This window comes from Phacochoerus africanus, chromosome 6 (assembly GCF_016906955.1).
Source record: "Phacochoerus africanus isolate WHEZ1 chromosome 6, ROS_Pafr_v1, whole genome shotgun sequence".
NCBI lineage: Eukaryota > Metazoa > Chordata > Mammalia > Artiodactyla > Suidae > Phacochoerus > Phacochoerus africanus.
In genome coordinates this window covers 88,941,291-88,967,929 of record NC_062549.1, presented here as the reverse complement: position 1 = coordinate 88,967,929, position 26,639 = coordinate 88,941,291, and the positions used below count along the sequence as shown (strand labels likewise).

Here is a 26,639-nt window from a genome sequence, read left to right as displayed (position 1 = left end):
ATTGAATTAGAGATTCCATTAGAGAAGGATAAGCCTGCAAAGGAAACTGCAATAGAGCAACCAACAAAGTAGGTGGAAAGTCAAGAGAGATGGTTTTGAGAGGGAGAGAGTAGTTGATTTGAATATTGCTGAAAGGTGTCAGGTAAGACGAAGGTATGTATCCACTGGATATATCAGCATGAATGTCATTGGTATCCTTGACAAGAGTCCTTAAGTGATGAGATGAAGTGACAGTTAGATTAAGGATATATTCAGAGGTAAGGAAATGAAAAGAGCATAACTATGTAAAGAACTGACTATACAAGAGAATAGAGAAGAAGACAGTTTTTTTTTTAATCCCAAGATAATAATTAAAAAATTTTTTTTTCTTTTTTGCCCCCATGGCATGTGGAAGCCACTGGGCCAGGGATCGAACCTGTACCACAGCAGTAACTCAAGCTGCAGCAGTACCAAATCCTTAACCTTCTGAGCCACAAGGGAACTCCCAACAATGAAAATTTTTAAAGGAATGAAAGTGGATAGGAAGAGAGCAGTGTTAGATAAGAAAAGTGATGAAGTCCTTGAGGAGGGACAAAAGGATGGAATTCATATCATAAGTAGAAAGACTGTCCTTTGCTAGAAGATGAGGTCTTTCTTCTCCTGTGGTAGAGTCAAGGCCAGTTTATAGGTAAGATGTGTGGTTCCAGGAAGATAAGACACCTCCGATGGCTTCTGTTTTCCCACTGAAGTACAACATCATCAGCTGCAAGCTAGGCTATTGGAGGAGGTATAGGGGATTTAAAGAGAGAGGAGCAGGTGTGAAGTAGTTGTCTTCGCTAATGGCTAGTGTGTCTGCCAGAGAAATAGTAGGATTGTCAGGCCATAGTAGGGTGCCAATTTGCATAAATTTGATAAATGAAATGTCTCCAAGAAAGTGCTAGTTGTGGGATTACAGTTGATTAATAAGACACAGCCCTTGCACTCAAGGAGTTTATAATCTAAAGAATGAAGGACAAATACTTAATTACAATTCAGTCCTGTGCAGGGAAATCCTCCTGGAGACTTAACAGTTGAGACCTGACTGCTCTGAGGTATCTTACCTAAAACTATTACATCATAGCTTGTGGTGACAGAAATATTCTAGAAGTGTGATAGTCACAACTGTATTATTTCATCTTTATGCAGTGGCTTGTTTTCTTTCTGCAAACATCCTCAGGCACCTCATTAACAATTTGAGATTCTCTGAGGCAAAAGGCTACCCTTCTTTCTCCCTCTTCTTTCCCCTCATGCCTTTTTTTAGTTCTGGCTATTGGAGGCTATAAAATTAGAAGAATCTGTAGATGCAGCCTAGAAATACTATTTTATTTTTATTTGGCATGTTCTTATTATTATTTTCCGATTAGTTATATTCCCACTAGTTGTATTCTGTTGTAATCAGGAATATTTGAACATTTAACTTTTAACTTGATTTCTGCCTTATAGCCTTCTGAGGAATTAGCCTTATTACCAACTTATACTATTTGGAAGACTCTAATTCTCTCTCTTTTTTTTTTTGATAGGCAAAAAATAGATTTATTAAGAACTCCAATTCTCTTAATATAAGAGTAAAACTTTGTGGCTGCTTTGAATTTAATTCTCTGCTATATGAAGCAAAGACTTATTCTTTAACATAATTTGTATTTAAATTGATGGTGAAATCTTATATATCATGTATTGCCTTTTTTAAAAAGGTGAAGATTAACTTCCCCCTTGGCTTTATTGAGATATAATTGATATATAACATTGTGTAACTTTAAGTATATGAAGTAATGATTGGGTACAAGTGATATATTGTAAAATGAATACCACAGTCAATTAGTTAACACATCCTTCACCTCATATAATTGTTTTTTTTTTCTTTGTAGTGAGAACATTTAGGATCTACTCCCTCAGTAACTTTCAAGTATATAATACATTATTGTTAACTGTAGTTACCATGCTGTATGATAGAGCTTCAGAACTTATTCATCTTATAACTGGAAATTTGTAACTTTCCAATTTCCCCATCCCCCATCCCCTGCTAACCACCATTTCACTCTGTTTCTTTGAATTACATTCTATTCTGCTTCAACATTTTTTAGGCTCTGAATATGAGTGCGATCATACAGTATTGTCTTTCTCTGACTTATTTCACTGTGTGTAATACCCTCAAGGCCCATCCTTTTTGTTGCAAATGGTGGGATTTCCTTTTTATTTTTTAATCAAAATATGCTTGATTTACAATATTGTTAGTTTCAGGTGTACAGAAAAGTGATTCAGTTATGTGTATGTGAATATATACAATATATATTTATTCTTTTCCAGATTATTTTCCATTATAGGTTCTTACAACATATTGAATATAGTTCCTTGTGCTATACAGTAGGATCTTGTTATTTATCTATTTTATATATGGTAGTGTGTATCTCTTAATCCCAAACTTCTAATTTGTCCTTTCCATCCCCATTTCCCCCTTTGATAATCATGAGTTTGTTTTCTATGTCTATGAGCCTACTTCTGTTTTGTAAATAAGTTCATTTGTATCATTTTTTAAGATTCCACATATAAGTGATATCAGATGGTAGTTTGTCTTTCTCTTTCTGATTTACTTTACTTAGTATGATAATCTCTAGGTCCATCCATGTTGCTACAAATGGCATTATTTCATTCTTTTTTCTGGCTGAGTAATATTCCATTGCATATATATGGAATATTTTCCATATATAAATATATATGCAATGGGATATATATATACATATATATACATATATATGTATATATATACATATATATACATATATATGTATACATATATATGTGTGTGTATATATATATATATATATACATATATATGTATATATATATGGTGTGTATATATATACACACCATATCTTCTTTATCCTGCATCTGTTGATGGACATTTTGGTTGCTTTCATGTTTTGGCTATTGTAAATAGTGCTTCTGTGCACATTGTGATGCAGGTACTATCTTTTTGAATTAGAGTTTTTGTCTTTTCTAGATACATGCCCAGGAGTAGGATTGCTGGGTCATATGGTAGCTATGTTTTTAGTTTTTTAAGGCACCTCCATACTGTTCTTTAGGATTTCTTCTTTTTGTAGCTGAATAATATTCCACTGTGTGTGTGCGTGCATGTATTACATTTTCTTTATCTATTCATCTATCAGTAGATACTTAGGTTGTTTCCATGTCTTGGCTATTGCATATAATGCTTCAGCGAACACTGGGGTGCAGATATCTCTTCAAAGAAGTGGTTTTATTTCTTTCAGATATATACCCAGAAGTAAGATTACTCTATCATATGGTAGTTTTATTTTTCATTTTTTGAGGAACTGCCATACTGTTTCCATGGTGAATTAGTTGTTTGTTTGTTTGTTTAAAAAACAGCTTTGATGATGTATAACTGACATATAAGAAACTTCACATATGTAATTGCACATTTTATAAGTTTTGACAAATATGTATATCTGTGAAATTATCACCATGGTCAAGATAATCAGTATGCCCATCGTTCCTGAAAGTTTTAAAATTCCCCTTGCCCTTTGTAATTTTTCCCCCCTCATTCTCTTCCCTGTTATAGGCAACCACTGATATTTTTGATACTATAAATTAGTTTCTATTAAAAATAATTTTTATGAATAAATCATACATTATGTATTTTTTCTTCCAGCATAATTATTTTTGAGAATCATCTACATTGTCACTTTATCAATAGTTCTGTTGCTCAATTCTTTAGTATTCCATTGTAGGGATAACAGTTTGTTTATCCATTCACCTTCTACTTTGGCTAGTACAAATAATTGTTAGCTATAGTTACCATGGTAACTAGATCCCCAAGACTTATTAGTCTTATAACAGGAAACTTGTATTCTTTGACCATATGAGTTTACAAATAAGGCCACTATGAATATTTGTGTTCAAGTCTTCGTAGGGGCATACTCTCTCATTTCTCTTGCGGAGTTACTTCAGAGTACAATGGTTGGGTTGTATGGTTAGGTATATGTTTAGCTTTTTAAGAAACTGCCAAACTATTTTCCAAAGTGTTTGAACCATTTTACATTTTCACCAGCAGTAGGTGAGAGTTCTGGTTCCTTCATATCCTTACCAAACTTGATATGGCCAGTCTTTTTAATTTTAGCCATTCTAATATGTGTGTGGTGGTATCTCAGGTTTTCATTTGCATTTCCCCAATGATGAATAATTTTAACTGTCACTTATTGTGCTCATATATCTTCTTTTTTTTGTCTTTTAGGGCTGCACCCATGGCATATGGAGGTTGCCAGGCTAGGGATCCAATCAGAGCTGCAGCTGCTGGTCTACACCACAACCACAGCAATTCAGAATCCAAGCCACATCTGCAACCTACACCATAGCTCATGGCAATGCCAGATCCTTAACCCACTGAGCAAGGCCAGAGATCGAACCCGTGTCCTCATGGGTGCTAGTCAGATTCGTTTCTGCTGAGCCACGACAGGAACTCCTATATACCTTCTTTGGTAAAGTGTCTCTTCAAATCTTTTACCCATTTTTAATTGAGTTGTAATCGTTTTCTGATAACTGAACTGAGAGTTTATAAATATTCTAGATAGAAATCCTTCATCAGATACATGATTTGGATATATTTTCTTTTTTCTTTTTCTTTTCTTTTTGTTTTTTAGGGCCTTTCCCATGGCACATGGAGGTTGCCAGGCTAGGGGTCCAATCAGAGCTATGGCTGCTGGTCCTTGCCACAGCCACAGCAACGCAGGATCTGAGCCAAGTCTGCAGCCTACACCACAGCTCACGGCAACGCTGGATCCTTAACCCACTGAGCAAGGCCAGAGATTGAACCCGCAACCTCATGGTTCCTAGTTGGATTCGTTTCTGCTGTACCACAACGGGATCTCCAGATATATTTTCTTTCAGTCTATCACTTGTCTTTTCAATTCCTTATCAGTGTTTTTAAAAGAGCAGAAATCTTAATTTCGATGAAGTCCAATCTATTATCTTTTTCTTTTATGGATCATGTTTTTATTGTCTTAAGAAATTTTTCCTAACCTAGAGTCACAAAGATTTTCTCAAGTTTTCTTCTAACAGTTTTACAGTTTTAGGTTTTACATGTATGTCTATGATTTGTTTTAAGTTAGTTTTGTATATGGTAGAGGGATGGATCAAAGATCATTTTTTTGCATATGGATATCTAGTATTATGTCGTATTCAATACAGTGTTCTCATCCTGTAGCTTTTTTTCTTCTACATTTATTCAGATGTAATTGACATATAGCACTGTATAAGGTGTACAGCATAATGATTTGACTTAAACACATCATGAAATTATTATCATGTTTGTTGAATACCCATTATCTTATATAGATAGAAAATTTTAAAGTAGAAAAAACATTTTTCCTTGTGTCCAATAGCTTTTAATGTAAGAATTAAAGCAAAGCCAAGCTTAAAAGGGTGTATTAGGCTGTCAGTTTTCTTTGCGTTATCCTTAAAAATTTCTTGTTAGCTTGTTGTACATTTTGCTAGAACTCCTTAAAACAGTATCCTATGATTGAAGTTCTTTAGCTTCAAATTTCCTGTCTATACTTAACCAATGAAATGTTTATATTCTCTTTGGAAACATAACATATGCTGTTAGATAACTATAGCAAAAGTATAATGGGTAGCAGAAGATATTGCCAAACCAAGATTCTGGAGACCAGATAAAATAAAAACATACCATGTGCCTATATAGCTTATAGTGCAAAGAAATACACAGAAAAGTAAGTGAAAGAGAAACTAAAAATAAATTTCTTAAAAGAACTATTACTTTTTGTCTAATCTACTAGTGTTCTCCTTTTGTGTGTGTATGTGTGTGTGTGAAAGGAAGCTATAGCATTAGGTCCTAGAATTTTTTAAGTATATACATACACACACACACATACACACAAATATACATATATAATGTGTGTATGAATGTTTATGTGTAGGAGTGTGTATACACATAAACATATACATATTTTAGGCATTGGCTTAGAGAATAGAAAAATAACAGAGGTATAGATAGTTTATCCTGTAGCATTTTGCAGCTTATTCAGAAATGGGAAGAAAGTTTTTCCATTCAGCTATGAGTCATAACTTTTTAGTTTAGTGGAGAAAAAAACTTTGGGGGAGGGGCGAAATGGCATTTAAAAATTTTTTATTTTATTTTACTAGGGTATAGTTGATTTACAGTGTTTTGTCAATTTCTATGGTATAACGTAGTGATCCAGCCATACATATATATACACACTTTTTCTCATATTATCTTCCATGTTTTATCCCAAGAGATCAGATATAGTTCCCTGTGCTGTGCAGTAGGACCTCATTGCTTAGCCATTCTAAATGTAATAGTTTGCATCTGCCAATCCCAAACTCTTCATCCATTCCCACTTCCTTCCGCTGCCTTGGCATCCACAAGTCTGTTCTCCATGTCTGTATGTCTATTTCTATTCTGTGGATAGATTCATTTATGCCATATTTGAGATTTCACATATAAGTGATATCATATGCTACTTGGCTTTTTCTTCCTGACTTCATTTAATATGAGAATCTCTAGTTGCATCTGTATTGCTGCAAATAATTGTTTTTTTTTTTTCTTTTTTATGGCTGAGTAGTATTCCATTGTGTGTATGTACCATACATTCTTAATCCATCCATTGATGGATATTTAGGTTGTTTCCATGTTTTGGCTATTGTAACTAGTGCTATGAACGTATAGATGCATGCATCTTTTTGAATTGTAGTTTTGTCCAGATATGTGCCCCAGAGTGGGATGGCTAGATCATTTGGCAGCTCTATATTTAGTTTTCTGAGAAAATTCCATCCCGTTTTCCATAGTGGTTGTACCAATTCACATTCCCACCAACAGTGTAGGAGAGTTCCTTTTTCTCCACATCCTCTCCAGCATTTGTTGTTTGCAGACTTATTAATGATAGCCATTCTGACTGGTGTGAGGTGGTACCTCGTTGTAGTTTTGATTTGCATTTCTCTAAAAATTAGTGACTGAGTATTTTTTCATGTGCATGCTGGCCATCTGTGTCTTCTTTGGAGAAATGTCTATTCAAGTCTTCTGTCCACTTTTCGATTGGGTTGTTTTCATTGTTGTTGTTGAGTTGTATGAATTGTTTGTATATTTTGGTGTTTGCAACTATTTTCTCTCATTCTGTAGGTTGCCTTTTCTTTCTTTTTTCTTTTCTTTTTTTTTTTTTTTTTTGGTTTCCTTTGCTGCGCAAAAGCTTATAAGTTTGATTAGGTCCTATTTGTTTATTTTTGTTTTTATTTCTATTGTTTTGTGAGACTGACCTGAGAAAACATTTGTCTGTTCAATGTCAGAGAATGTTTTACCTATGTTCTCTTCTAGGAGTTACAGTGTCTTGTCCTATGTTTAAGTCTTCAAAGCATTTTGAGTTTATTTTTGTGCATAGTGTGAGGGGGTCTGTGTTCTAGTTTCATTAATTTACTTGCAGCTGTCCAGTTTTCCCAGTGCAACTTGCTGAAGAGACTTTTTCCCATTTTATATTCTTGCCTCCTTTGTCAAAGATAATTGACTATAGCTGTCTGCGTTTACTTCTGTTCTGTATTCTGTTCCATTGGCCTGTATGTATGTCTGTTTTTGTACCAGTACTACACTGTCTTGATTACTGTAGCTTTGTAATATTGTCTGAAGTCTGGGAGAGTTATGCCTCCTGCTTTGTTATAAAGACTCATTTTAATGCCATTATCATCTATTAACAGACAGGAAATCAGCACATTTGGAAATAGTATGAAATTGGCAAGATTTTACAGCAGCATCTTTTACATTACTATCCATTACCTAGTTAGGTTTTTTTTTTTTAAAGGGTGCGGGTGCCGGCATGTGAAAGTTCCCTGCCAGGGGTCAAATTGGAGCTATAGCTGCTGGCCTATGCCACAGCCATTGCAGTGCCAGATCTGAGCTGTGTCTGCAGCTTATACCATAACTTGCAGCAATGCAAGGTCCTTAACCCACTGGGCCAGATTCTTAACCCACTGAGCAGGGCCAGGGATCAAGCTCTCATTCTCATGAATACTAGGCGGGTTTGTCACTACTGAGCTGCAATGGGAGCTCCCTATCTAATTAGATTTTTGAAGGCTTTATTTAGATAATTTAAACCTACCTTTGTCCCATTTAGGGGTAAAGAGAATCATAAATTTGAAAGAAGGAGATCTTCAAAAAAAAAAAAAAAAAAAGAATCTCTCTCAGTAATCTATAACCTCTTACAGTAGCCTTAGCCTTTAAAAAAGTGATTTTAGAGTGATTTCTTAAATCTGTTTCAGTTTTCACTTCATGTGATGTCTATAGAAACTAGATACATACAGAGAACTAAGTAACAGAAGACACTGGGTTTTCTGCTGGTTTCAGGGTTTCTTCAAATTGACTAAAATACATTCATTTTGATGGTTTTAGTGCCATCAGCTGATAACTGAAAAGAATCTTATAGTCTTTAATCTGACCTTTCCATATATGACTGATATGTTATACATATGATAAGTCATCTAAAAGGTATAATAAACATTTTCATTTGTAGCATAAAGCCAGTCTTGTTTTCCTATAAGTATTACTAACATACACAGAATCATATATACATTTTAAAACAATTACATCAGCATAGATTTAGTGTTATTAACAGATGTTATTGCACAAAGTTCCAATTCTGTTGCTCATTTTTAGATGAAGTCTGTTATCTGACATTTTTATGTGTAATGGAAGCTCATAGGTTATTAAATAGATCAAAAATTAATGATGAAGTAATTTGAACTCAGATTATGAAACAGTTCAAGTCTGTTCTGATGAAGCAATTTTATTTAAGACTATGGCTTTGGGATCAGCTTTTTAGCTGTAAAGTTTATCTTGTTTTTTAGTAAAATATTTAAGTATATATAATATTTTGCCATGCAAAAAGAGGTGATCAACCTAATTTCTGTGCATGCATGATTGCTGGGTTTTTTGAAAATTTATCCCCCTAGGATTATTTTATTTGTGTTTAGCTTAGGTCAAGGAGAATATAGTATCTCCTTAAGCAAAACACTTAATAGAACCAAAACAAGTCCAGACTCAATTGTTTTTATTTGTACTGTTTTGATTTTACTGAAATTTGGTGTAGTTGACCTGAGTTGAAAATAGAAACCTAAGGAGGCATATTTTCCATCTGTCAAAAAGTGAATCTTAATTTCATTTTGAAGCAAAAGCTCATGTTTTAAGAAGCTGAGTGGCAGTGATAAATACCAAAATCCAAATTTTTTTAAACAAGTAGTGCTCCTTTTGTTGTTCTTTAAGAGAAAACATAAATATGAGATATCTTCATAACATAAAATGTTTTTTCCTTCAGACTTTAAATAATTGATTTTATTAATCAAAAAACTTGGAGTTCCCATTGTGGCTCAGTGGGTTAAGGAATCTGACATAGTGTCCATTAGGATTTGGGTTCAATCCCTGGCCTTGCTCAGTGAGTTAAGGATCTGCCACAAGCTGTGGTGTAGGTCACAGATTCAGCTGAAATCCCACATTGCTGTGGCTGTGTTGTAGGCCGGCAGCAGCAGCTCTGATTTGACCCCTAGCTGGGGAACGTCCATATTCTGCAGGTGTGGCAGCAGCAGCTCTGATTTGACCCCTAGCTGGGGAACGTCCATATTCTGCAGGTGTGGCTGTAAAAAGAAGAAAAACAACTTTACTCATCCTAAGTTGTGACTGTCTGTTTTAATAATTGCTTTATTTTTATCATTACATAGTTTTTCCAAATGCAGTTATCCTCAAATAATTATTTAATCAAGATATTTAAACAATTTTACTGCCATTCATGCAACAAAATATTTATTAGCCATTATGTTCCAGGCTGTTCTCACTGCAAAGAATCCGATAGACAAAATAAATCAAGTGTTTGCTTTTATATTCTAGAGACATGCACAACAGCTATACAAGTAAATACGTGATAGAATTCCAATTTGTGGTAAGAGCTGAGAAGGAAAGTCAAAGTGAGAGGAAAGAGTAATTATAAATTAACTTAGAGAAAATACATTTTTTCAGATTGAAGCATGTAAGTTCTTTGGGCTTTTTTATTTTTTTTTATTTTTTTATTTTTTTGTCTTTTTGCCATTTCTTGGGCCGCTCTCGTGGCATATGGAGGTTCCCAGGCTAGGGGTCGAATCGGAACTATAGCTGCCAGCCTACACCAGAGCCACAGCAACGCAGGATCCGAGCCGCATCTGCAACCTACACCACAGCTCACGGCAACACCGGATCGTTAACCCACTGAGCAAGGGCAGGGACCGAACCCACAACCTCTTGGTTCCTAGTCGGGTTCGTTAACCACTGCGCCACGACGGGAACTCCTGAATTTTTTTTTTTTTTTTATTGTGGCCTTTTTTAAAAAAATTGTTTTTGACCGTTTTTGCTGGTGAAAATTTATTTAGATAAATTAGAAACTCGTTGTGCATATTTTGTCTACTAATCAAAAAATTTATTCCTAGCTAGTGAATTTAGCATTTTATAAATGGAAGTGTCTAGGAGGAATAAAATCTTCAGTTAACCACTACTTTACTTTTAGCAGTAAAGTCTGCAGCTCATGAAATTTGTAATTCTGGAGTAGTTTCAGCTTGCATCAGCCCCTGGGGAGCCTGTTGATACAGCCCTGAGTTACAGATTGTTATTCAGCTATAGAAGTTTTATGCTTAGGCATTTTCTTACATCTTCTTCTCTCAGTCGGTGAAATCTTGTATTTTTGCCAAATAAAACAAATCTCATACTAATAAGAAGCTATAAATAAACAGTAGGAGCATGAGTCAGAGCTCGCACCACCCTTATTCCTTGCATGTGTACCTCTCTAGTACTTCCCAGTATGTTCATTTTGCACAAACATGTAGTAATGGGTAACTACCGTTCTACAGACCAACCCAAAGTTATTTAAGTGAGGGCTCTTTTTAAGAATTAAGCAATACTGTGACTGGTAGAATTCTGGCATATTACCAGAGTGAAATCTGCATGCTGTTGATGGGAGAAAAAGAGAAATATATTTCTGACTTTTTCTGTAAATCCCTGATGAGTTCAGCACAAAAGATTGCTGTTGGATTGATTTTTTCATGATGTAGCATAGCATAGTTCAGCAATTTTTCAGGGGGAAAAGAGAAAGATCAGTTGCCTGAGAGTCCCATCTCTTCTGCAAGTCAGGTCCTGTCTAATAAATTTTATCCTATTTCCTTCCTTAATTTATTTACTTATTCAGTAAATATTTACAGAACATTTACTGTTACCAGGCACTCTGCTACCATAGAGCATATAAAAATGAAAATCTAAAATCCTTGTCCTCCAGGAATTTATTATAGTGGGGAAAAGTGACTTGTAAACTCAAAATTACAGCACTGTGATAGGAACTATAAAAGAGATACATGCAGAATACTTTGAGATTATAAATAAAACTACTACTATTTATGAAGAATTTACTGTCCTAACTGTTCTGTATAAGTCATTTCATTTAATCCTTTCAACAGCTTTATGAGGTGGATATTATACTATTTAACTTGTGCCAGGAGCACTGACTTCATCTAGGAAGGGAGAAGGTGGTATCAGGAAAGGGTTTTTTCAGAACACAGTTTGTGAGTTGATTATAGCAGGATAAATGAGTAGGGTAGAGAGTAGTAGGATGGTGCATTGTGGCGTTTTACACAGAGAAAAGGGTGAATAGTAAAAGCCCAGGACGTGTGAGAGAACTGTTGTTGGAATATAGAGTAGGTTCTGGGAAATAAAAGCTGGCAGGATCTGGATCCTAAAGGGATCTGATGGCTATGCTTAAGAATCTTGGTCCTTACACTTTAGAAGATAGAAATACGATCAGACTTGCATTTCAGGGAGATAACTTCGGAATTGTTTGCACATGGCATTAGAAGAGGGTTTTTACTTTTAAAGGAAGTAATGTCTTTTTTTTTTTTAACGAAGATTCTGTGTAGCTTTTTTTTTTTTTTTTTTTTTTTTAATTTTATTGGGGTATAGTTGACTCACCATGCTGTATTAGTTTCGGGTGTACAGTAAAGTGAATATATATATGTGTATATATATATATCCATTTTTAATATAGTTATATATATATATATATATATATATATATATATATATATCCATTCTTTTTTCCCATATAGGTTACTACAGAGCATTGAGTAGACCTCCCTGTGCTATACAGTAGGTCCTTGTTAGTTTTCTGTTTTATATATATAGTAGTGTGTATATGTTAATCACATCCCCTACTTTATTCCCCGCCCCCATGGTTTCCCCTTTGGTAACTGTAAGTTTGAATTTGAAATCTGTGTGTTTGTTTCTGTTTTTAGAGGAAATAAAATATATTTAAAATATAAGAAGCTACAATGTCTTTTAAAGGAAGGAATTCTCCACCAGCATTGATTTATGTTTATTAAGTACATATAAACATAAAATTCCAAACATCTATTTTTAGTTTACAACTACAAAACCAAAATACTATAATTATATTATATAATATAAATGTAAATATTATATAATAAAATGTAAATTAAATAGAAATTATAAAGATAAAATTCAAATTGACATGAATTTATGTAGTAGATCATGCTTTTGTGAAAGTCTACTGACAAGTGAAGGTGAAACTGATTCTCATGGTGCAAGTCCTTCCAATTTTTAATTAAACATTTCCATATTATTGAGTACTCTGTGATTAATTGTCCTTCTAGTTTTCTCTCTTTTAACTTCTAAGTAAACCTTAGTTCTATCTAATTAACTGTTTGGGAGAAGGGAAAAAAGGAAAATCATACCCATAGGCTCCTTTCTCATCAGTCCTCAAGGCAGATTTACTTGATGCTACCATAATCATAAAAATGTAATTGTTGGCCCCCAGATTGCATGGCAGTTGTGACCCAGAATTTGTTTATATCAATTAATTTTTCATCAAAATGAAGACACACAAATAATTACAGGAACCAATAGACTCTGACTTGAGAAATACTGAACTAGAAGATTCATTGTTCATCTAGTACATTATTCATAAAAGGATTTTGTAAACAAGGAAGCTGTCAGTGACTTGGGTGGAGAGTCATTGGCCAAAAGCATCGTAAAAAGTCAAGAATCTAGGACCCAGAGATCAGTGGATTTTTGTTAAAATCAATGATCTTAAGGACCTGTAAGAGTAGACATCATTGTTTCCAAACTATCCCAATTATGTAATTTGCAAGATAAAATAATGTGAACTTGATGAAGACATGACTATTGCCTGAAGGAGTTCTCTTCAGATTTCTAGCACTTTTCAGCCAAGGTAGCCAGTAAAACTTTGTGCTTTCTTCATCTATGCGCTCTGCAATATGTCCTCTAAATATTTAGGATCTCAGAAATTAAAGCCAGTGTTTTTATTTTTTGTCTTTTTTGGGCTGCACCCACGGCATATGGAGGTTCCCAGGCTAGGGGTCGGATCAGGAGCACAGCCACTGGCCAATGCCACAGCCACAGCAACTCAGGATCCAAGTCAGGTCTGCAACCTACACCACAGCTCATGGCAACACCGGATCCTTTAACCCACTGAGCAAGGCCAGGGATTGAACTTGTGTCCTCATGGGTGCTAGTTATATTCATTTCTGCTGAGCCACTATGGGAACTACCAGTGTTTTTATTTTATTTTTTTCAAGTCAGTGTTTTTAAATACTTTTATATTCAACTGTATTTACAATTGTAAATTGTAATTGTAGTACAATTAGTCATCACTATTAAATAATAAGATAGTGAACAAGAAAATTGTATCTTGGTTGGTTTGTCCAGATACAGATCTGCTCTATTTCAAAGAGTAAAGGGAGATTTTAGAATGTTGATATAGAGCCTCTCCCTCAATAATACCTAACATTTATTGAGCAGTTACCATGTTGGAGTCCCTATATTAAACTCTTTGCATGTATTAACTAACTTAATCCTGAAAACAGCTTTTATAGCTAAATATTATAATGCTCATTTTATAGATAAAAAAAATGAAGCACAGAAAAGTTAGATAATTTAGCCAGGTCACATGGGTACTAAGTAGCAAAGCTAGGATTTGAACATGATTAACTTCATAACTACCCACAATGCTTTGCCGCCACTCCTCTTTAAAGGCATGCACATGTTAGATGTGGAGACTGACTCTGGAGATGTTGAAGTGGCAATTAGAACTGACAAAAGGGCACTTTATGAGTGCCTCTACATTGTTTATTTCGGTACCCTTACTTGGCAGCAGTCTAGAAGGAGGAGGAATGAAGAAGATGTAATTAACTTGTCAGCCCTAGAAACTGCTCACTTATGGGTATTCATAGGTGGTAAATGAAATCATTTGATCTGGATAACATAAGATCCATTGCAACGCAGAAATGATGACTATTATAAATATAAGGGAATAAATGTTACCATTTACTGGAGTCTTAAGATTATCTAGATCTGGCCCCATTGATTATGTTTCTTCCAACTTTTATAGACAGAGAAATCAGTGGGGGAAAAATTTATTTTGAAGGATTAAATTCCAATCCATATCTCAAGGTTACAGGTATCTCCAATAATTGACATAATAGCAGTTGCTTAGAATAGTTCTATAAATGAAACTTAATACATAGGACTGCGGGGCACAGTTTCAGAGTTGGAGAGTATTTAAAGGATAAGTAAATCCATAAATCTGAGTGGTATTCCTAAAAGAAAAGTGAGCTTTCTGTTATTGGCATCGGTTCATGATGAACCCTGCTGGTCTGTGGAGAAAGGAGAAACTGATCTAAACAAGACAACACTCTACACAGCTGTTCATGGCTCTCCTCCATCTGCTAGCACTCAGTGTTCATTTCATGGGTCAAATCAAGGCATGCAAGTGTATTGAATAATTTTTAAAAACCAACCATGATTGCTGATGGTTGATGGGGGAAGAAAAAACAGGAGCTATTACCTTCCTACCAACTACTCTCATTAATAAGGACAGGAAACATTACAAATAAATAAAATTTTTACATCACACCATAAAAAAGAGAAGCTGAATGCCCCAAAGGATTTTATATTTTATCATTAGACAACTAAAGATATAATTTCATATAAACGGCTACATTAATCACTGTCATAATGTAAGTAGAACGAAACTTCTCTACTTCTTTAAAAGAGCAACTAGAAATGTTTTCTCTTTGAAAACAGTAACCATTTGTTAAACTATATATTGAGGATGTTTTTAATGTAAAAGGGAATTTCCATACTGGCTCCATCATAATTTTTTATAGCCAAAGTTATGAAGAAAATCAAGATATGGGAAATTGTGGTCATGTTTCAGGATTTGCTTTTTCTTTTCTGTTTGATAGTACTATCTAAATTCCTATAATTTGGATGTAAATGTGTGTATGTAAAAATGTATGTATTTCTAATTCACCTCTTAGAAGAATATAAATTGAAATTCTTTAAGCCAAGAACAATGACATTAAATTAGTATTAAATTTTTCTTTTTCTCATCTCTCTACATCTAAAATTATCACCACTTACTATTAATTTTACTTCCTAAGATATTCTTGATGCTTCTCTTCAATCCCATCGCCACTTTAAATGAGGCATACTTTCTCATTTGGATTATGGCACAGTCTCTCTTCTTCAAATCCACCTCCACAATCTATGTCTGTTTTTTTGCTTCCTGAATGTCCTTCACTGGCTTTTATTAAATTCAAGTTCCTTAAGCATGGTACCAAGGCCCTGCCTCCATGTGCTTGTCCTTGATTATCATTTCCTGCTACTTTCCTTCTATCTTAAGATCCAACTTACCAGTAGTTCCCCAGTACCTTCCTCACATACATATATACCCTTACCACCCCTCCACTCGCACCTTTGAACATATAATTCCTGTCACCACATCCTTCTTTGTCACATTTTTGTGAGACTTGAATTGATCTGAACACAGAAACCATCTTTAAAGTTTTCCTGACTGGGACCGAATGTAGTTGATTTGAATACAACTTCATTGCTAGTTTATTAGTATAGGTATCTTAATATCTTACATGTGTAGTCGAAGCTGTGCTGCGTTCCCCAGATCCCTCCTCAGAACTAAAGTTTTTATTTCTCACCTGCAAGGAGCCCTGCTGCCAAAGAGCCCTCTTCAGGAACTGCCTTGACTCCACCTCAGGACAACTCTGAAGGGCATTTCCCAGTTCTCCATGGGGTCAGTTGAGGCCTTGAGATTTTATCAAAGTCCAGCTTCTTCCTATTTGTCTCCACCTTTCTACAGGTTCTTATCTTAAGAACATACCTCTGGAGTTCCCATTGTCTCAGCAGAGGCTTGGGTCACTGCTGTGGCATGGATTCAATCCCTGGCTCAGGAACTTCCACATGCCATGAGCATTGCTGAAACATACAAACAAAACCCCTCAAAAACATACCCTTAATAAAGTTTCTATAAGCAACTGCTTTGCTTGCTGGAGCACTCAACCTGTAACAACATGTTTGTCTTATTGAGGCTTTCCTTTTAGTTCTAGATTTTGTGAAGTTACAGCTAGCTAAAAATCTTACTAGAACATTTCATCTCCAGGTCTATCCATATTGCTGCAAATGGAAATATTTCTCCACATGCTTTAGCATTCACATTCTCTATACACACGTACAATTTTTCTGAACCATCTGAGAATAGGTTAAATATATCATGTCACTTTGTCCTATAATACTATAGTGTGTACTTCCTAAAAATAAGAATATTAACCTCTGTAACCGTACATTTATCAAATTCAGGAAATTTGACTTTGTTATGTTAATCCAAGGTCCAGATTCAATTGTTAATTATTTTCAAAAAGATGAGTTTTAAGATGAGTCATATAACTTAACATGTAATTTAAATTAAACGTTGTATGAAATAAGCCATAGACGATCTCAGAAGTTTACTAACTTGATTAAAATACAGTAGTGAAGTGAATTAACCCCTGGCTTTCTAAGGGAAAAGCATGGATAGGTCCAGGTTGCCTATAAATGTGTGACCAAAGCTTTCCAGATATGAGCCTTCCTTTGGAGAGCCCATTTCCTGAAGTGCCTTTCAAAAGAGATTGTATTCTGGATGCAGAGATTGTAGATTTTCTTGAATTCAGATGTAAAGTATACAGATTTGTTATTGCCTGGTGTTCACAGCTTAACTGGCTTCCCACTCTCCTGGCTAGTAGGTAGGGGTAGGACTGCTTGTATATCTGGACCAGGCTGGGGACCCCCTGACACGTGGTCTGTGCTCTAGCGGCCTGGCATCTGGAGCCTGTGCTGGTCTCAGGAAGGCGGGCTGCCTGCCAGGGTGCGGTCGGGAGGGCGTGGTCAGCGAGCGGCTCCTGCTTCTGCTGCGCGTGGGTCGCCCGGATCCCCGGACGTCATTTCAGCCTGAGGACCTGGTCTGTTGGGAGTTGGCGGTGGCGGCGGAAGCTCAAAGTCAGCCTGCCGAGGAAGGAGAAACTCTGGCTGTGTCCGCCCCAGTACCTGACGCCCCTGGAAGTCATGGCTTCCTCGCTGAAGCTAGAGCAGGACGTGCAGGGGAAAGTAGATTCATTTCGGGCCCGCATCGCTCAGGAGGCTGAGGATCTGGTGTCCACCTTCTTCCCTCAGAAGCTGTCGGAGCTGGATAGTCAGGTTCAGGAGCTCCGCCTGCAAGACTTGTCCAGGATCCGTTCGGTGCCAGCACCAGAGACCGCCGTCGCCCCAGACACTGTGGGGGATGGGCCCAACCGGAGTCCACAGCCTCTGCAGACGCAGCCCTCCATCAGAGTACCAGCACTGCCAGGCGGCGAGGGCCAGCTCCTGCGAAGCAACCAGCATCTGGTGGAGCTGATTGAGCAGGTAAAACCTGAGATCGAGCTGCTGAGAGAGAAATGCAACACTGTACGGATGTGGGTGCAGCTGCTCATTCCAAAGGTGGAGGACGGCAACAACTTCGGAGTGTCTATCCAAGAAGACACCGTGGACCAGCTGTGGACGGTGGAGAGCACAGCAGCCTCGTATCTACGCCGCTTCTCCACCTACTACAACACCCGGGCCAAGTTGGTATCCAAGATAGTGAAATACCCCCAGGTGGAAGATTATCGTCGCACTGTAGCTGAGGTCGACGAGAACGAGTACCTGAGTGTGCGCCAGATCCTACTGCATGTACGGAACCAGTATGCCACCTTGCATGATGTAATCCTCAAAAACATCGAGAAGATCAAGACCCCTCGGAGCACCAACACTGACAACCTATACTGAGGACCTTTCTTCACCCCACTTTTCTTCAGGAGTTGGCCCAGCTGTTCAGGCAGCTAGAAGGCTGGTTATTAATAACTACAGGTGTGCGTTCCTCTTTAGTGTGGGTTTCATACAGCTCATCCTCATACTGAATACTCTTATGGTGTAATTTTTATTTGATTTTTCTTTCTGGGAGAGAATGGGAACAAACCTGGTAGAAGGTGGTAATGTTGGCCAAGGAGAAAGGACTGCCATTTGAAAAAGCAGCTTTGTAGATGAATGTTGGCCAATTTATGGAATTGGTGGCACTGAATGATTTCAAAGGCTACTAAAAACCCCTAATGTTTAAAAGAAAATTAAATGAAGCTTTTCCTAAGGCTCTGCTCTACGTTACTTTGTTCAAACCTCCGTAATGCTCCTTTTACACCATCATTTGTCTTTTTGCAAGAAAAGGAGTTTAAAGGGAAGTGTTAAGGTTATAACACTTAAGGTTGTAAGCTTCTAATTTAGCAGATCAAAATAAAACCTGGTTTTAACTTTTTTTTTTTTGGTGGCTTAAGTGTGCTGATCTGAACTTTAATTTTCAGATGTATAGTTTCCCTCTTCCTTAGCTAGACTCATACCCTTGATATTTTTCAACTCTGATGTATAAGAAAAATGAGTATGTAAAGAGTAATAGATCTTAATTGTTCTAAAGAAATGGACGTTTGTATCTCCCTTAGAAATCTGTGAAAACGGCTTTCTTGAACAACTTTCTCCCATCTCAGCATCTTCTACTTTCTTTTTATACACAATTTAGAATGTATTCTATGTATCCATTTATCTCTTAAGTCCTTCAAGCTTTATATCACATTTTCTTTTCTCAACTGATTTTTTTCTCCCTTAACCTTTTGCCTCAAGATATGTATTATAGGCTCTCATAAGAGTTTTCCTCTCACACTATGTGGGTCATTTTTTGAATCTAAAGACTCTAAAATGTGACTGGGTTTTTTCCTCCTGCCTGCTTGAAAGGAAATCATTGTTGTCTTCTCAGCAGTGATCTGTATACTGTTGGTATATTTTAAGCACAACATTTCCAGGTTTCATATGCAGGTAAGATAAAGCATTGTACCTTGAGTCACCTTCTGCATCAGAGAGAATTTCTTGTGATATCACATGATGAATCCTTTTTCCATAATGGTTTTTGTTCAGAATTTTATCTTTTCTGATAATGTAGATACTTAAGCCAGCTGAAGTATATTTATTGAAAACATTAATTACTATTAGTATTTATATTAGTATTAACATTTACTATTAGTATTATTTGAGCATCTTCGTCACCCAAAAACAGCACCTGTGGAAGTTGTAGACTACATACTTGCAAAAAGTATAAGTGGGAGTTATTTTTGATATTTTTTTCTTCTTCTTTTTTTGGTCTTTTTAGGACTGCACCCACGCCTGTGGCATATGGAGGGTCCCACTCCAGGGGTCTAATTGGACCTGCAGCTGCTGGCCTACACCACAGCCACAGCAACACCAGATCTGAGCTGCATCTTCAACCTTCACCACAGCTCACAGCAGGGATCGAACCTGCAACTTCATGGTTCCTAGTCGGATTCGTTTCTGCTGTGCCATGACGGGAACTCCTGATACTTTTTTCTGTATAAAAATGAGATTATTCCTCTACGCAATTAACAGAGTCATCTCTTTTTCCCATTCAACAAACTGTGCCCTGAATCCTCATGATACTTTTGAGACTGTATATGTACATAAATTCTGACCTTAATCTTGTAATGTATTTTATAGTAGTACTTTCATGCAATAAATTATTTCTCAAATGAATTTTTGGTAGGGAAATTGTGAAGGATTAAATTTATGTTTTGTGAGAAATGAGAATGTATTTCCCATTGAAATTTATTTTCCACATAAGACCCTCTGAAACTAGGTAACCAGATAAGACAGAGTCTAAACCTATATTAAAACTTATTTGTGGATTTCCCGTCATGGCGCAGTGGGAGCAGCCCTAGAAAAGACAAAAAAAAAACTTATTTGTGATTCTATCTTTTTCCCTATTTTGCAGTATCTTTATAAGAATATATTTGTTGCTGCAAATGAAACTGCCTTCAGATCTTGCTGTAAATAGGGTCAAAACATGATTATCTGTTTTTTTTAAAATCGATCCTAATCATCCCTCCTTGCTCCCCTCTTTTCCCATTTAATGAATAAAATCACTTTTTTATGATTTTTATTTCTTCCATTATAGTTAGCTTACAGTGTTCTGTCAATTATCTACTGTACAGCAAAGTGACCCAGTCACACATACACATATACATTCTTTTTCTCACATTATCACCCATCACACTCCATCACAAGTGACTAGATATAGTTCCTAGTGCTATACAGCAGGATTATATTGCTTATCCATTCCAAATGCAATAGTTTGCATCTGTTAGCCCCAGATTCCTTGTCCATCCCACTCCCTTCCCCTCCCCCCTGGCAACCACAAGTCTGTTCTCCAAGTCCATGAGTTTCTTTTCTGTGGATAGGTTCATTTGTGTTATATATTAAATTCCAGATATAAGTGAAATCATATGGTATTTGTCTTTCTCTTTCTGACTTATTTCACTTAGTATGAGAGTCTCTAGTTCTCTCCATTTTGCTGCAAATGGCATTATTTTGTTCTTTTTTATGGCTGAGTAGTAGTCTCTTGTGTATATATATCACATCTTAATATATTCATCTGCTGATGGACATTTAGGTTGTTTCCATGTCTTAGCTATTGTGAATAGTGCTGCAGTGAACATACAGGTGCATGTGAATATCTTTGATATTTGAAACTTTTTCAAGGAAAGTTTTGTCCTGATATATGCCTAAGAGTGGGATTGCTGGGTCATATGGTAGTTCTATGTTTAGTTTTCTGAGGTACCTCCATACTGTTTTCCATAGTGGTTGTACCAATTTACATTCCCACCAACAGTTTAGGAGGGTTCCCTTTTCTCCACATCTTCTCCATCATTTGTTATCTGTGGACTTATTAATGATGGCCATTCTGATAAGTGTGAGGTGGCACCTAATAGTAGTTTTGATTGGCATTTCTCTAATAATCAGTGATGTTGAGCATTTTTCCATGTGTTTGTTGGCCATTTGTATGTCTTCTTTAGAGAAATGTCAGTTCAGATCTTTTGCCCATTTTTCAACTGAGGTTGTTGGGTTTTTTTTTTTTTTGCTGTTGTGTTGTATAAGTTGTTTGCATGTTTTAGAGATTAAGCCCTTGTCAGTTGCATCGTTTGAAACTATTTTCTCCCATTCCGTAGGTTGTCTTTTTTTTTTTTTTTTTGTATTTTGGTCTTTTTAGGGCCACACCCATGGCATATGGAGGTTCCCAGGCTAGGGGTCTAATTGGAGCTACAGCTGCGGGCCTACACCAGAGCCATGGCAATCCCAGATCCAAGCCGCATCTGTGACCTACACCACAGCTAACGGCAATGCCAGATCCTTAACTCACTGAGTGAGGCCAGGGATTGAACCAAACCCGCAACCTCATGGTTCCTGTTTGGATTCATTTCAGGACGGGAACTCCTGTTTTGTTTTTTTTGTTGTTGTTGTTTTTAATGGTTTCCTTTGCTGTGCAAAAGCTTGTCAGTTTGATTAGGTCCCATTGGTTTATTTTTGTTTGTTTTTCTGTTGCCTTGTGAGACTGGCTTAAGAAAACATTCGTACAGTTGATGTCAGAGGATGCTTTGCCTATGTTTTCTTCCAGGAGTTTGATGGTGTCTTGTCTTACATTTAAGTCTTTAAGCCATTTTGAGTTTATTTTGGGGCATGGTGTGGGGGTGCGGTCAAGTTTCATTGATATATATATGGCTGTCCAGTTTTCCCAGCACCACTTGTTGAAAAGGCTGTCTTTTTCCCATTTTATATTCTTGCCTCCTTTGTCAAAAATTAATTGACCGTAGGTGTCTGGGTTTATTTCTGGGCTCTCTATTCTATTCCATTGTTCTGTATGTCTGTTTTGGTATCATTACCACACTGTCTTGATTACTGTGGCTTTGTAATATTGCCTGAAGTCTGAGAGAGTTTTGCAGTTATGCCTCTTGCTTGGTTTTTGTTCCTCAGGATTGCCTTTGGCAATTCTGTTTTTTTTATGGTTCCATATAAATTTTTGGATTGTTGTAGTTCTGTGAAAAATGACATGGGCAATTTGATAGGGATTGCATTGAATCTGTAGGTTGCTTTGGGTATATGGCCATTTTTTACAATATTAATTCTTTCAACCCAGAAACATGGAATATCTTTCCATTTCTTTGAATGCTCTTTAATTTCCTTGATTAATGTTTTATAGTTCTCAGCATAAAAGTCTTTCACCTTCTTGGTCAGGTTTATTTCTAGGTATTTAATTTTTTGGGGTGTGATTTTAAAAGGTATTTTGTATTCCTTTTCTTTTCTTTCTTTTTTTTTTTTGTCTTTTTGCCATTTCTTGCGCTGTTCCCGTGGCATATGGAGGTTTCCAGGCTAGGGGTCTAATCGGAGCTGTAGCCACCGGCCTACGCCAGAGCCACAGCAACGCAGGATCCGAGCCGCGCCTGCAACCTACACCACAGCTCATGGCAATGCCAGATCCTTTAACCCACTGAGCAAGGGCAGGGACTGAACCCGCAACCTCATGATTTCTGGTCGGATTCGTTAACCACTGCGCCACGACGGGAACTCCTGTATTCCTTTTCTAATATTCCATTTTTAGTATACAGAAATGCAACTGATTTCTGAATGTTAATCTTGTGTCCTGCTACTTTGCTGAATTCGTCCATCAGTCCTGCTACTTTGCTGATTCATTGAGTAGTTTTTGTGTGGAGTCCTTAGGGTTTTCTATATGTAGTATCATGTCATAGGCATATAATGACAGTATTACCTCTTCTCTCCCAATTTGGATACTTTTTATGAACTCACTTTTGAATGAGATGTTTTATTTAGAAGTTCCTCTTCAACAATGTGTTTTGGTTGCCAGAGGTGAAAACCAGCTTGTATCCTTATGGTACAGACTTGACTCTAAAAGCTGCTATGAAAACATTTCCTGTTTAATAGCAAGAATTGCTTAAGATATAAAGCAGAGATGTTTTCTTTTGCATCTTTTTTAAAGAAAGAACTATTTCTTAGTTTGAATTACACTACATTGGTAGTGGGTGTTTTTCTGTTTTTCTAAGATGGGTAGTGATGCTCCACTACGTTTTCCTGAGGTGTTGTCAGTATCTATCCAGCAAGTGCCTAATGGCTTTTTGCATTTCTTTTTCATTTTCCTTATCTGTTTCACTTGAAGGAGTAAAGCAACTATTTCTCCATGAGTGAAGTGAATTAGAGACATAAAATTCTATTTCAATCACCTTTTAAAAAATTTATAGTTACATCTATATAACTTTATGCTTGCGCCTGTCCTTACTAAAATGAATATGAATATTCTAACTATATAGATTAGAAAAATTTGTGAACTGTTTTAGTGGAAGTTTTATTTTCAAAATCAACTTCTAAAAAATGATGCCAAGGTAAAACAAATTTATTCTTTTCTCGAGTCTCTGAAAAGCCTGAATCTTTCAAATTGCTCCTTATAAAACAACAAAAGATACTGCCTAATAAGAAGACTTCTGTTTGCATTTAACATTCTTCCTCAAGAGTTCTCTTTATTTCCCTGGTAAGGTATTATATCTGGTTCAGAAATGTACAGGAATCCTATATCAGTTCATATCATTTGACAGGCATTTAATTGCATGCAAGTGTGTAATGGACAATGTAAAGGAAGTCCCATTGTTGCTTGTTTTTCAACCATAGTTAATCATCTAAAGCTTAAAATATCTATTCCATATATAACATAACCATCGTCTTTTTCTTATTCCTTTTCAAATCCTATGCGAAAAATAAACTGTTTCTAATTACAGATAAGTTTTAGTAATAGGTTCTAGGCATGCCTTTTAACTAAGAAAATATACACATTCTATGCAGTTAAACATTTCGGGTATTTGCATTTTTCTCCCTAACGTTGTATCAAAATTGGAGCTAGAATGCCTTTAAAAAGTTCCTACTTCTGCAAAAATTACGCCTTTATGATTTCCCCCTTTCTTACAAATGGTTGCAAAAGCTTTTATGTAATAAACCCATTTTAGGATCTGGTGTCAAAACATGGTATCCAGTAAACATCATTTGCCTATTGTTAGTACTTAAAACCCCCTTTAAATTCCTTTTTAAAACAGCTCAATTGAAAATGTGCGTATTGATGTTTTGTTCTTAGGAAATGGTTTGAAAAACTCATTTTGGAATTAAATAGTTTTAGTTTTAAATTCTTTTTTTGATTCATGAAAGCTCCTAACTTAGATTTGTTTTGAAATTCTGAAATTGGTAAATCTGGCTTTTAGAACTGGGTGAAATACCTTTCTTAAGCCATATAAATGATACAGAAAAGGCTTGATTTTAAAGTTCTTAAACTTTGTTGCTAAGAGATTTTTTTAATTACTGAATTATTTATAAATTCTTTGGTTTTAGAAGCAACTTTTTTATAGTCTTTATGAGGTTTTCATATTTTTACAGAATTCTTACTAAATGGCCTCAGCCATTAATAGAGAACTATGCAATCAATTGAAAATGTTTTTTCAATTTCAAAAGGAGTGTCTCACCGCCCAGAAATTTGAAAAACAAACAGGGAGAAATCACCCATAACCCACTAGTTTAACAAAATTATTAAAACATTTATGTGGGTTTCATTTAAAGTATTTTAAAGAATACATACATTTTTTATGTTATTGCAACAAAGATTATACATATTTCTGTGGAAGATAAGCTTTTATTTTGAATCCACTGTTACTTTTTTCATTTGGCTGATAGCCCCAAATTCTGATAGCAATAGATAAATAACTTTTCATTTTGTCTTCCAAGGGTTCTTAAGGCTCTGTTACCTGTGAGCATGATATTCATCTGAGGCAGGGATTTTGACTATTGTTTGGAAAATAGAGATCACGTAGCCAGGAGGACATGTGCCTAGATGACTGTGAGAATGTCTAGATATTTAGACTAGGATTCTACTCTGCTTTTGAGTTAAGATTCCATAGTGGCATTAGTAGTATATCTGTGAACATTTTATTAGTTAGTGCTTATCTCCTTCCCCCCCAAAAACATTTTAATGCCTCTATAAATATATATAAGAAAGCAGTTACACTGTCTCATACTGATTAGATGAGTTACTCCTGCTTACATGATTTGGTATGAGTAGGAGGGAATCCTACTCCCTCTGTCAACATTTAAACATTTCTGAAAGACGCTATTGTGCACTGACATCAAGGCATTTTTTAAAAATTACTGATCTTTTTGAAAAAACAAAAAACAAAGGACTCAGTCAGTTACAGAAACAGGTGCTGGACCACCCTTGTTCCTCTGCATTACAACACTGTACTGCTAACACATAAGTATGTGCCCTCCTTGAACTGAAATTATCCATGGGAAGCAGAATATAAATACACAAGTTTCATGACTTATCTTTTCATCAACAATAATAAGTGTTTCATATTATACCTTTGTATATTTTTTCTTTGCCTGCTTTATTGTGATATCTTTATTGTAATGACTTTACTGTATGTATTTTTATTTGCTTTCTTTATCGTGAACGTATTGTGGTGAGTTCCTAAAGGTCAATTAGCAGAATTTTATAAGTGTGGCTTAGTGATCCCAGTCATTGAAATTTAAAGTGTTTCAATTCTAAACTGAATTTAATGAATCTCTTCTATAGAGAGTATCAAGTGTTATTTTACTCATTGGCGAAAAGCTAGCAGGAGCTTTTCACATGGAACAGGAATTAAACCTGCAAAGAGAATTAAGTTCTGTTTACAATTTGGCCATTTATTTTGACTTTGTTATTTAATCTCACTCTTACAAAGTTTTACAACAACATTACATTGGAAATAAAATTTGCTTCAAATAATATAGCATTTTGAAATTCTTAAATAAATATATAAATTTCCAGTTAATATTTTTGAGATTGAGAGATGTAGTTTTGTAAATTAATTCATCTTAATTTTACAGATGAAGAAATTTAGATCCAGAGAATTATAGAGCATCATGTAACATGTGTGACACAAGTCTAGAGGCCAAATCATCTTCTACTTCAGGCTACTACTTTTTTCACTGCACTGAGCAACCTCCTTACTATCAGTAAATAAAACCATCTTAAAAGAGACTTTTAGAACCATGCAAATCAGTAGAATTCCACAAATTAACATATCCCTATGAAGTGGTATATTATTTTATTCTGCAAATTTAAGAAAAATTGAAATGGTTCTAAACCAGAATGGGCTGTAATATTTTTACTTTAGATTTTAATTTTAGATTATGTAAGGAAATTTAAAATTAAATCTAAAATTTTTAATTTTAGATTATGTAAAGAAATCTAAAACAGCCTCTAAATTTAGGT

General features: G+C 35.7%; 2 protein-coding genes across 2 annotated transcripts in view; both read left to right on the top strand.

Moving 5' to 3' along the window:
* The window catches only part of ATF6 (activating transcription factor 6), a 219,664-nt gene that overhangs the window by 113,355 nt on the left and 79,670 nt on the right, over nt 1–26,639 (top strand). The gene's annotated exons all lie outside the window — the stretch shown is intronic.
* On the top strand, nt 16,870–18,825 carry LOC125129408 (proteasome activator complex subunit 3-like). Its single transcript, XM_047784063.1, has one exon. It carries the CDS (start codon nt 17,495–17,497, stop codon nt 18,233–18,235), a length of 741 nt encoding a protein of 246 aa, XP_047640019.1. The 5' UTR covers nt 16,870–17,494; the 3' UTR covers nt 18,236–18,825.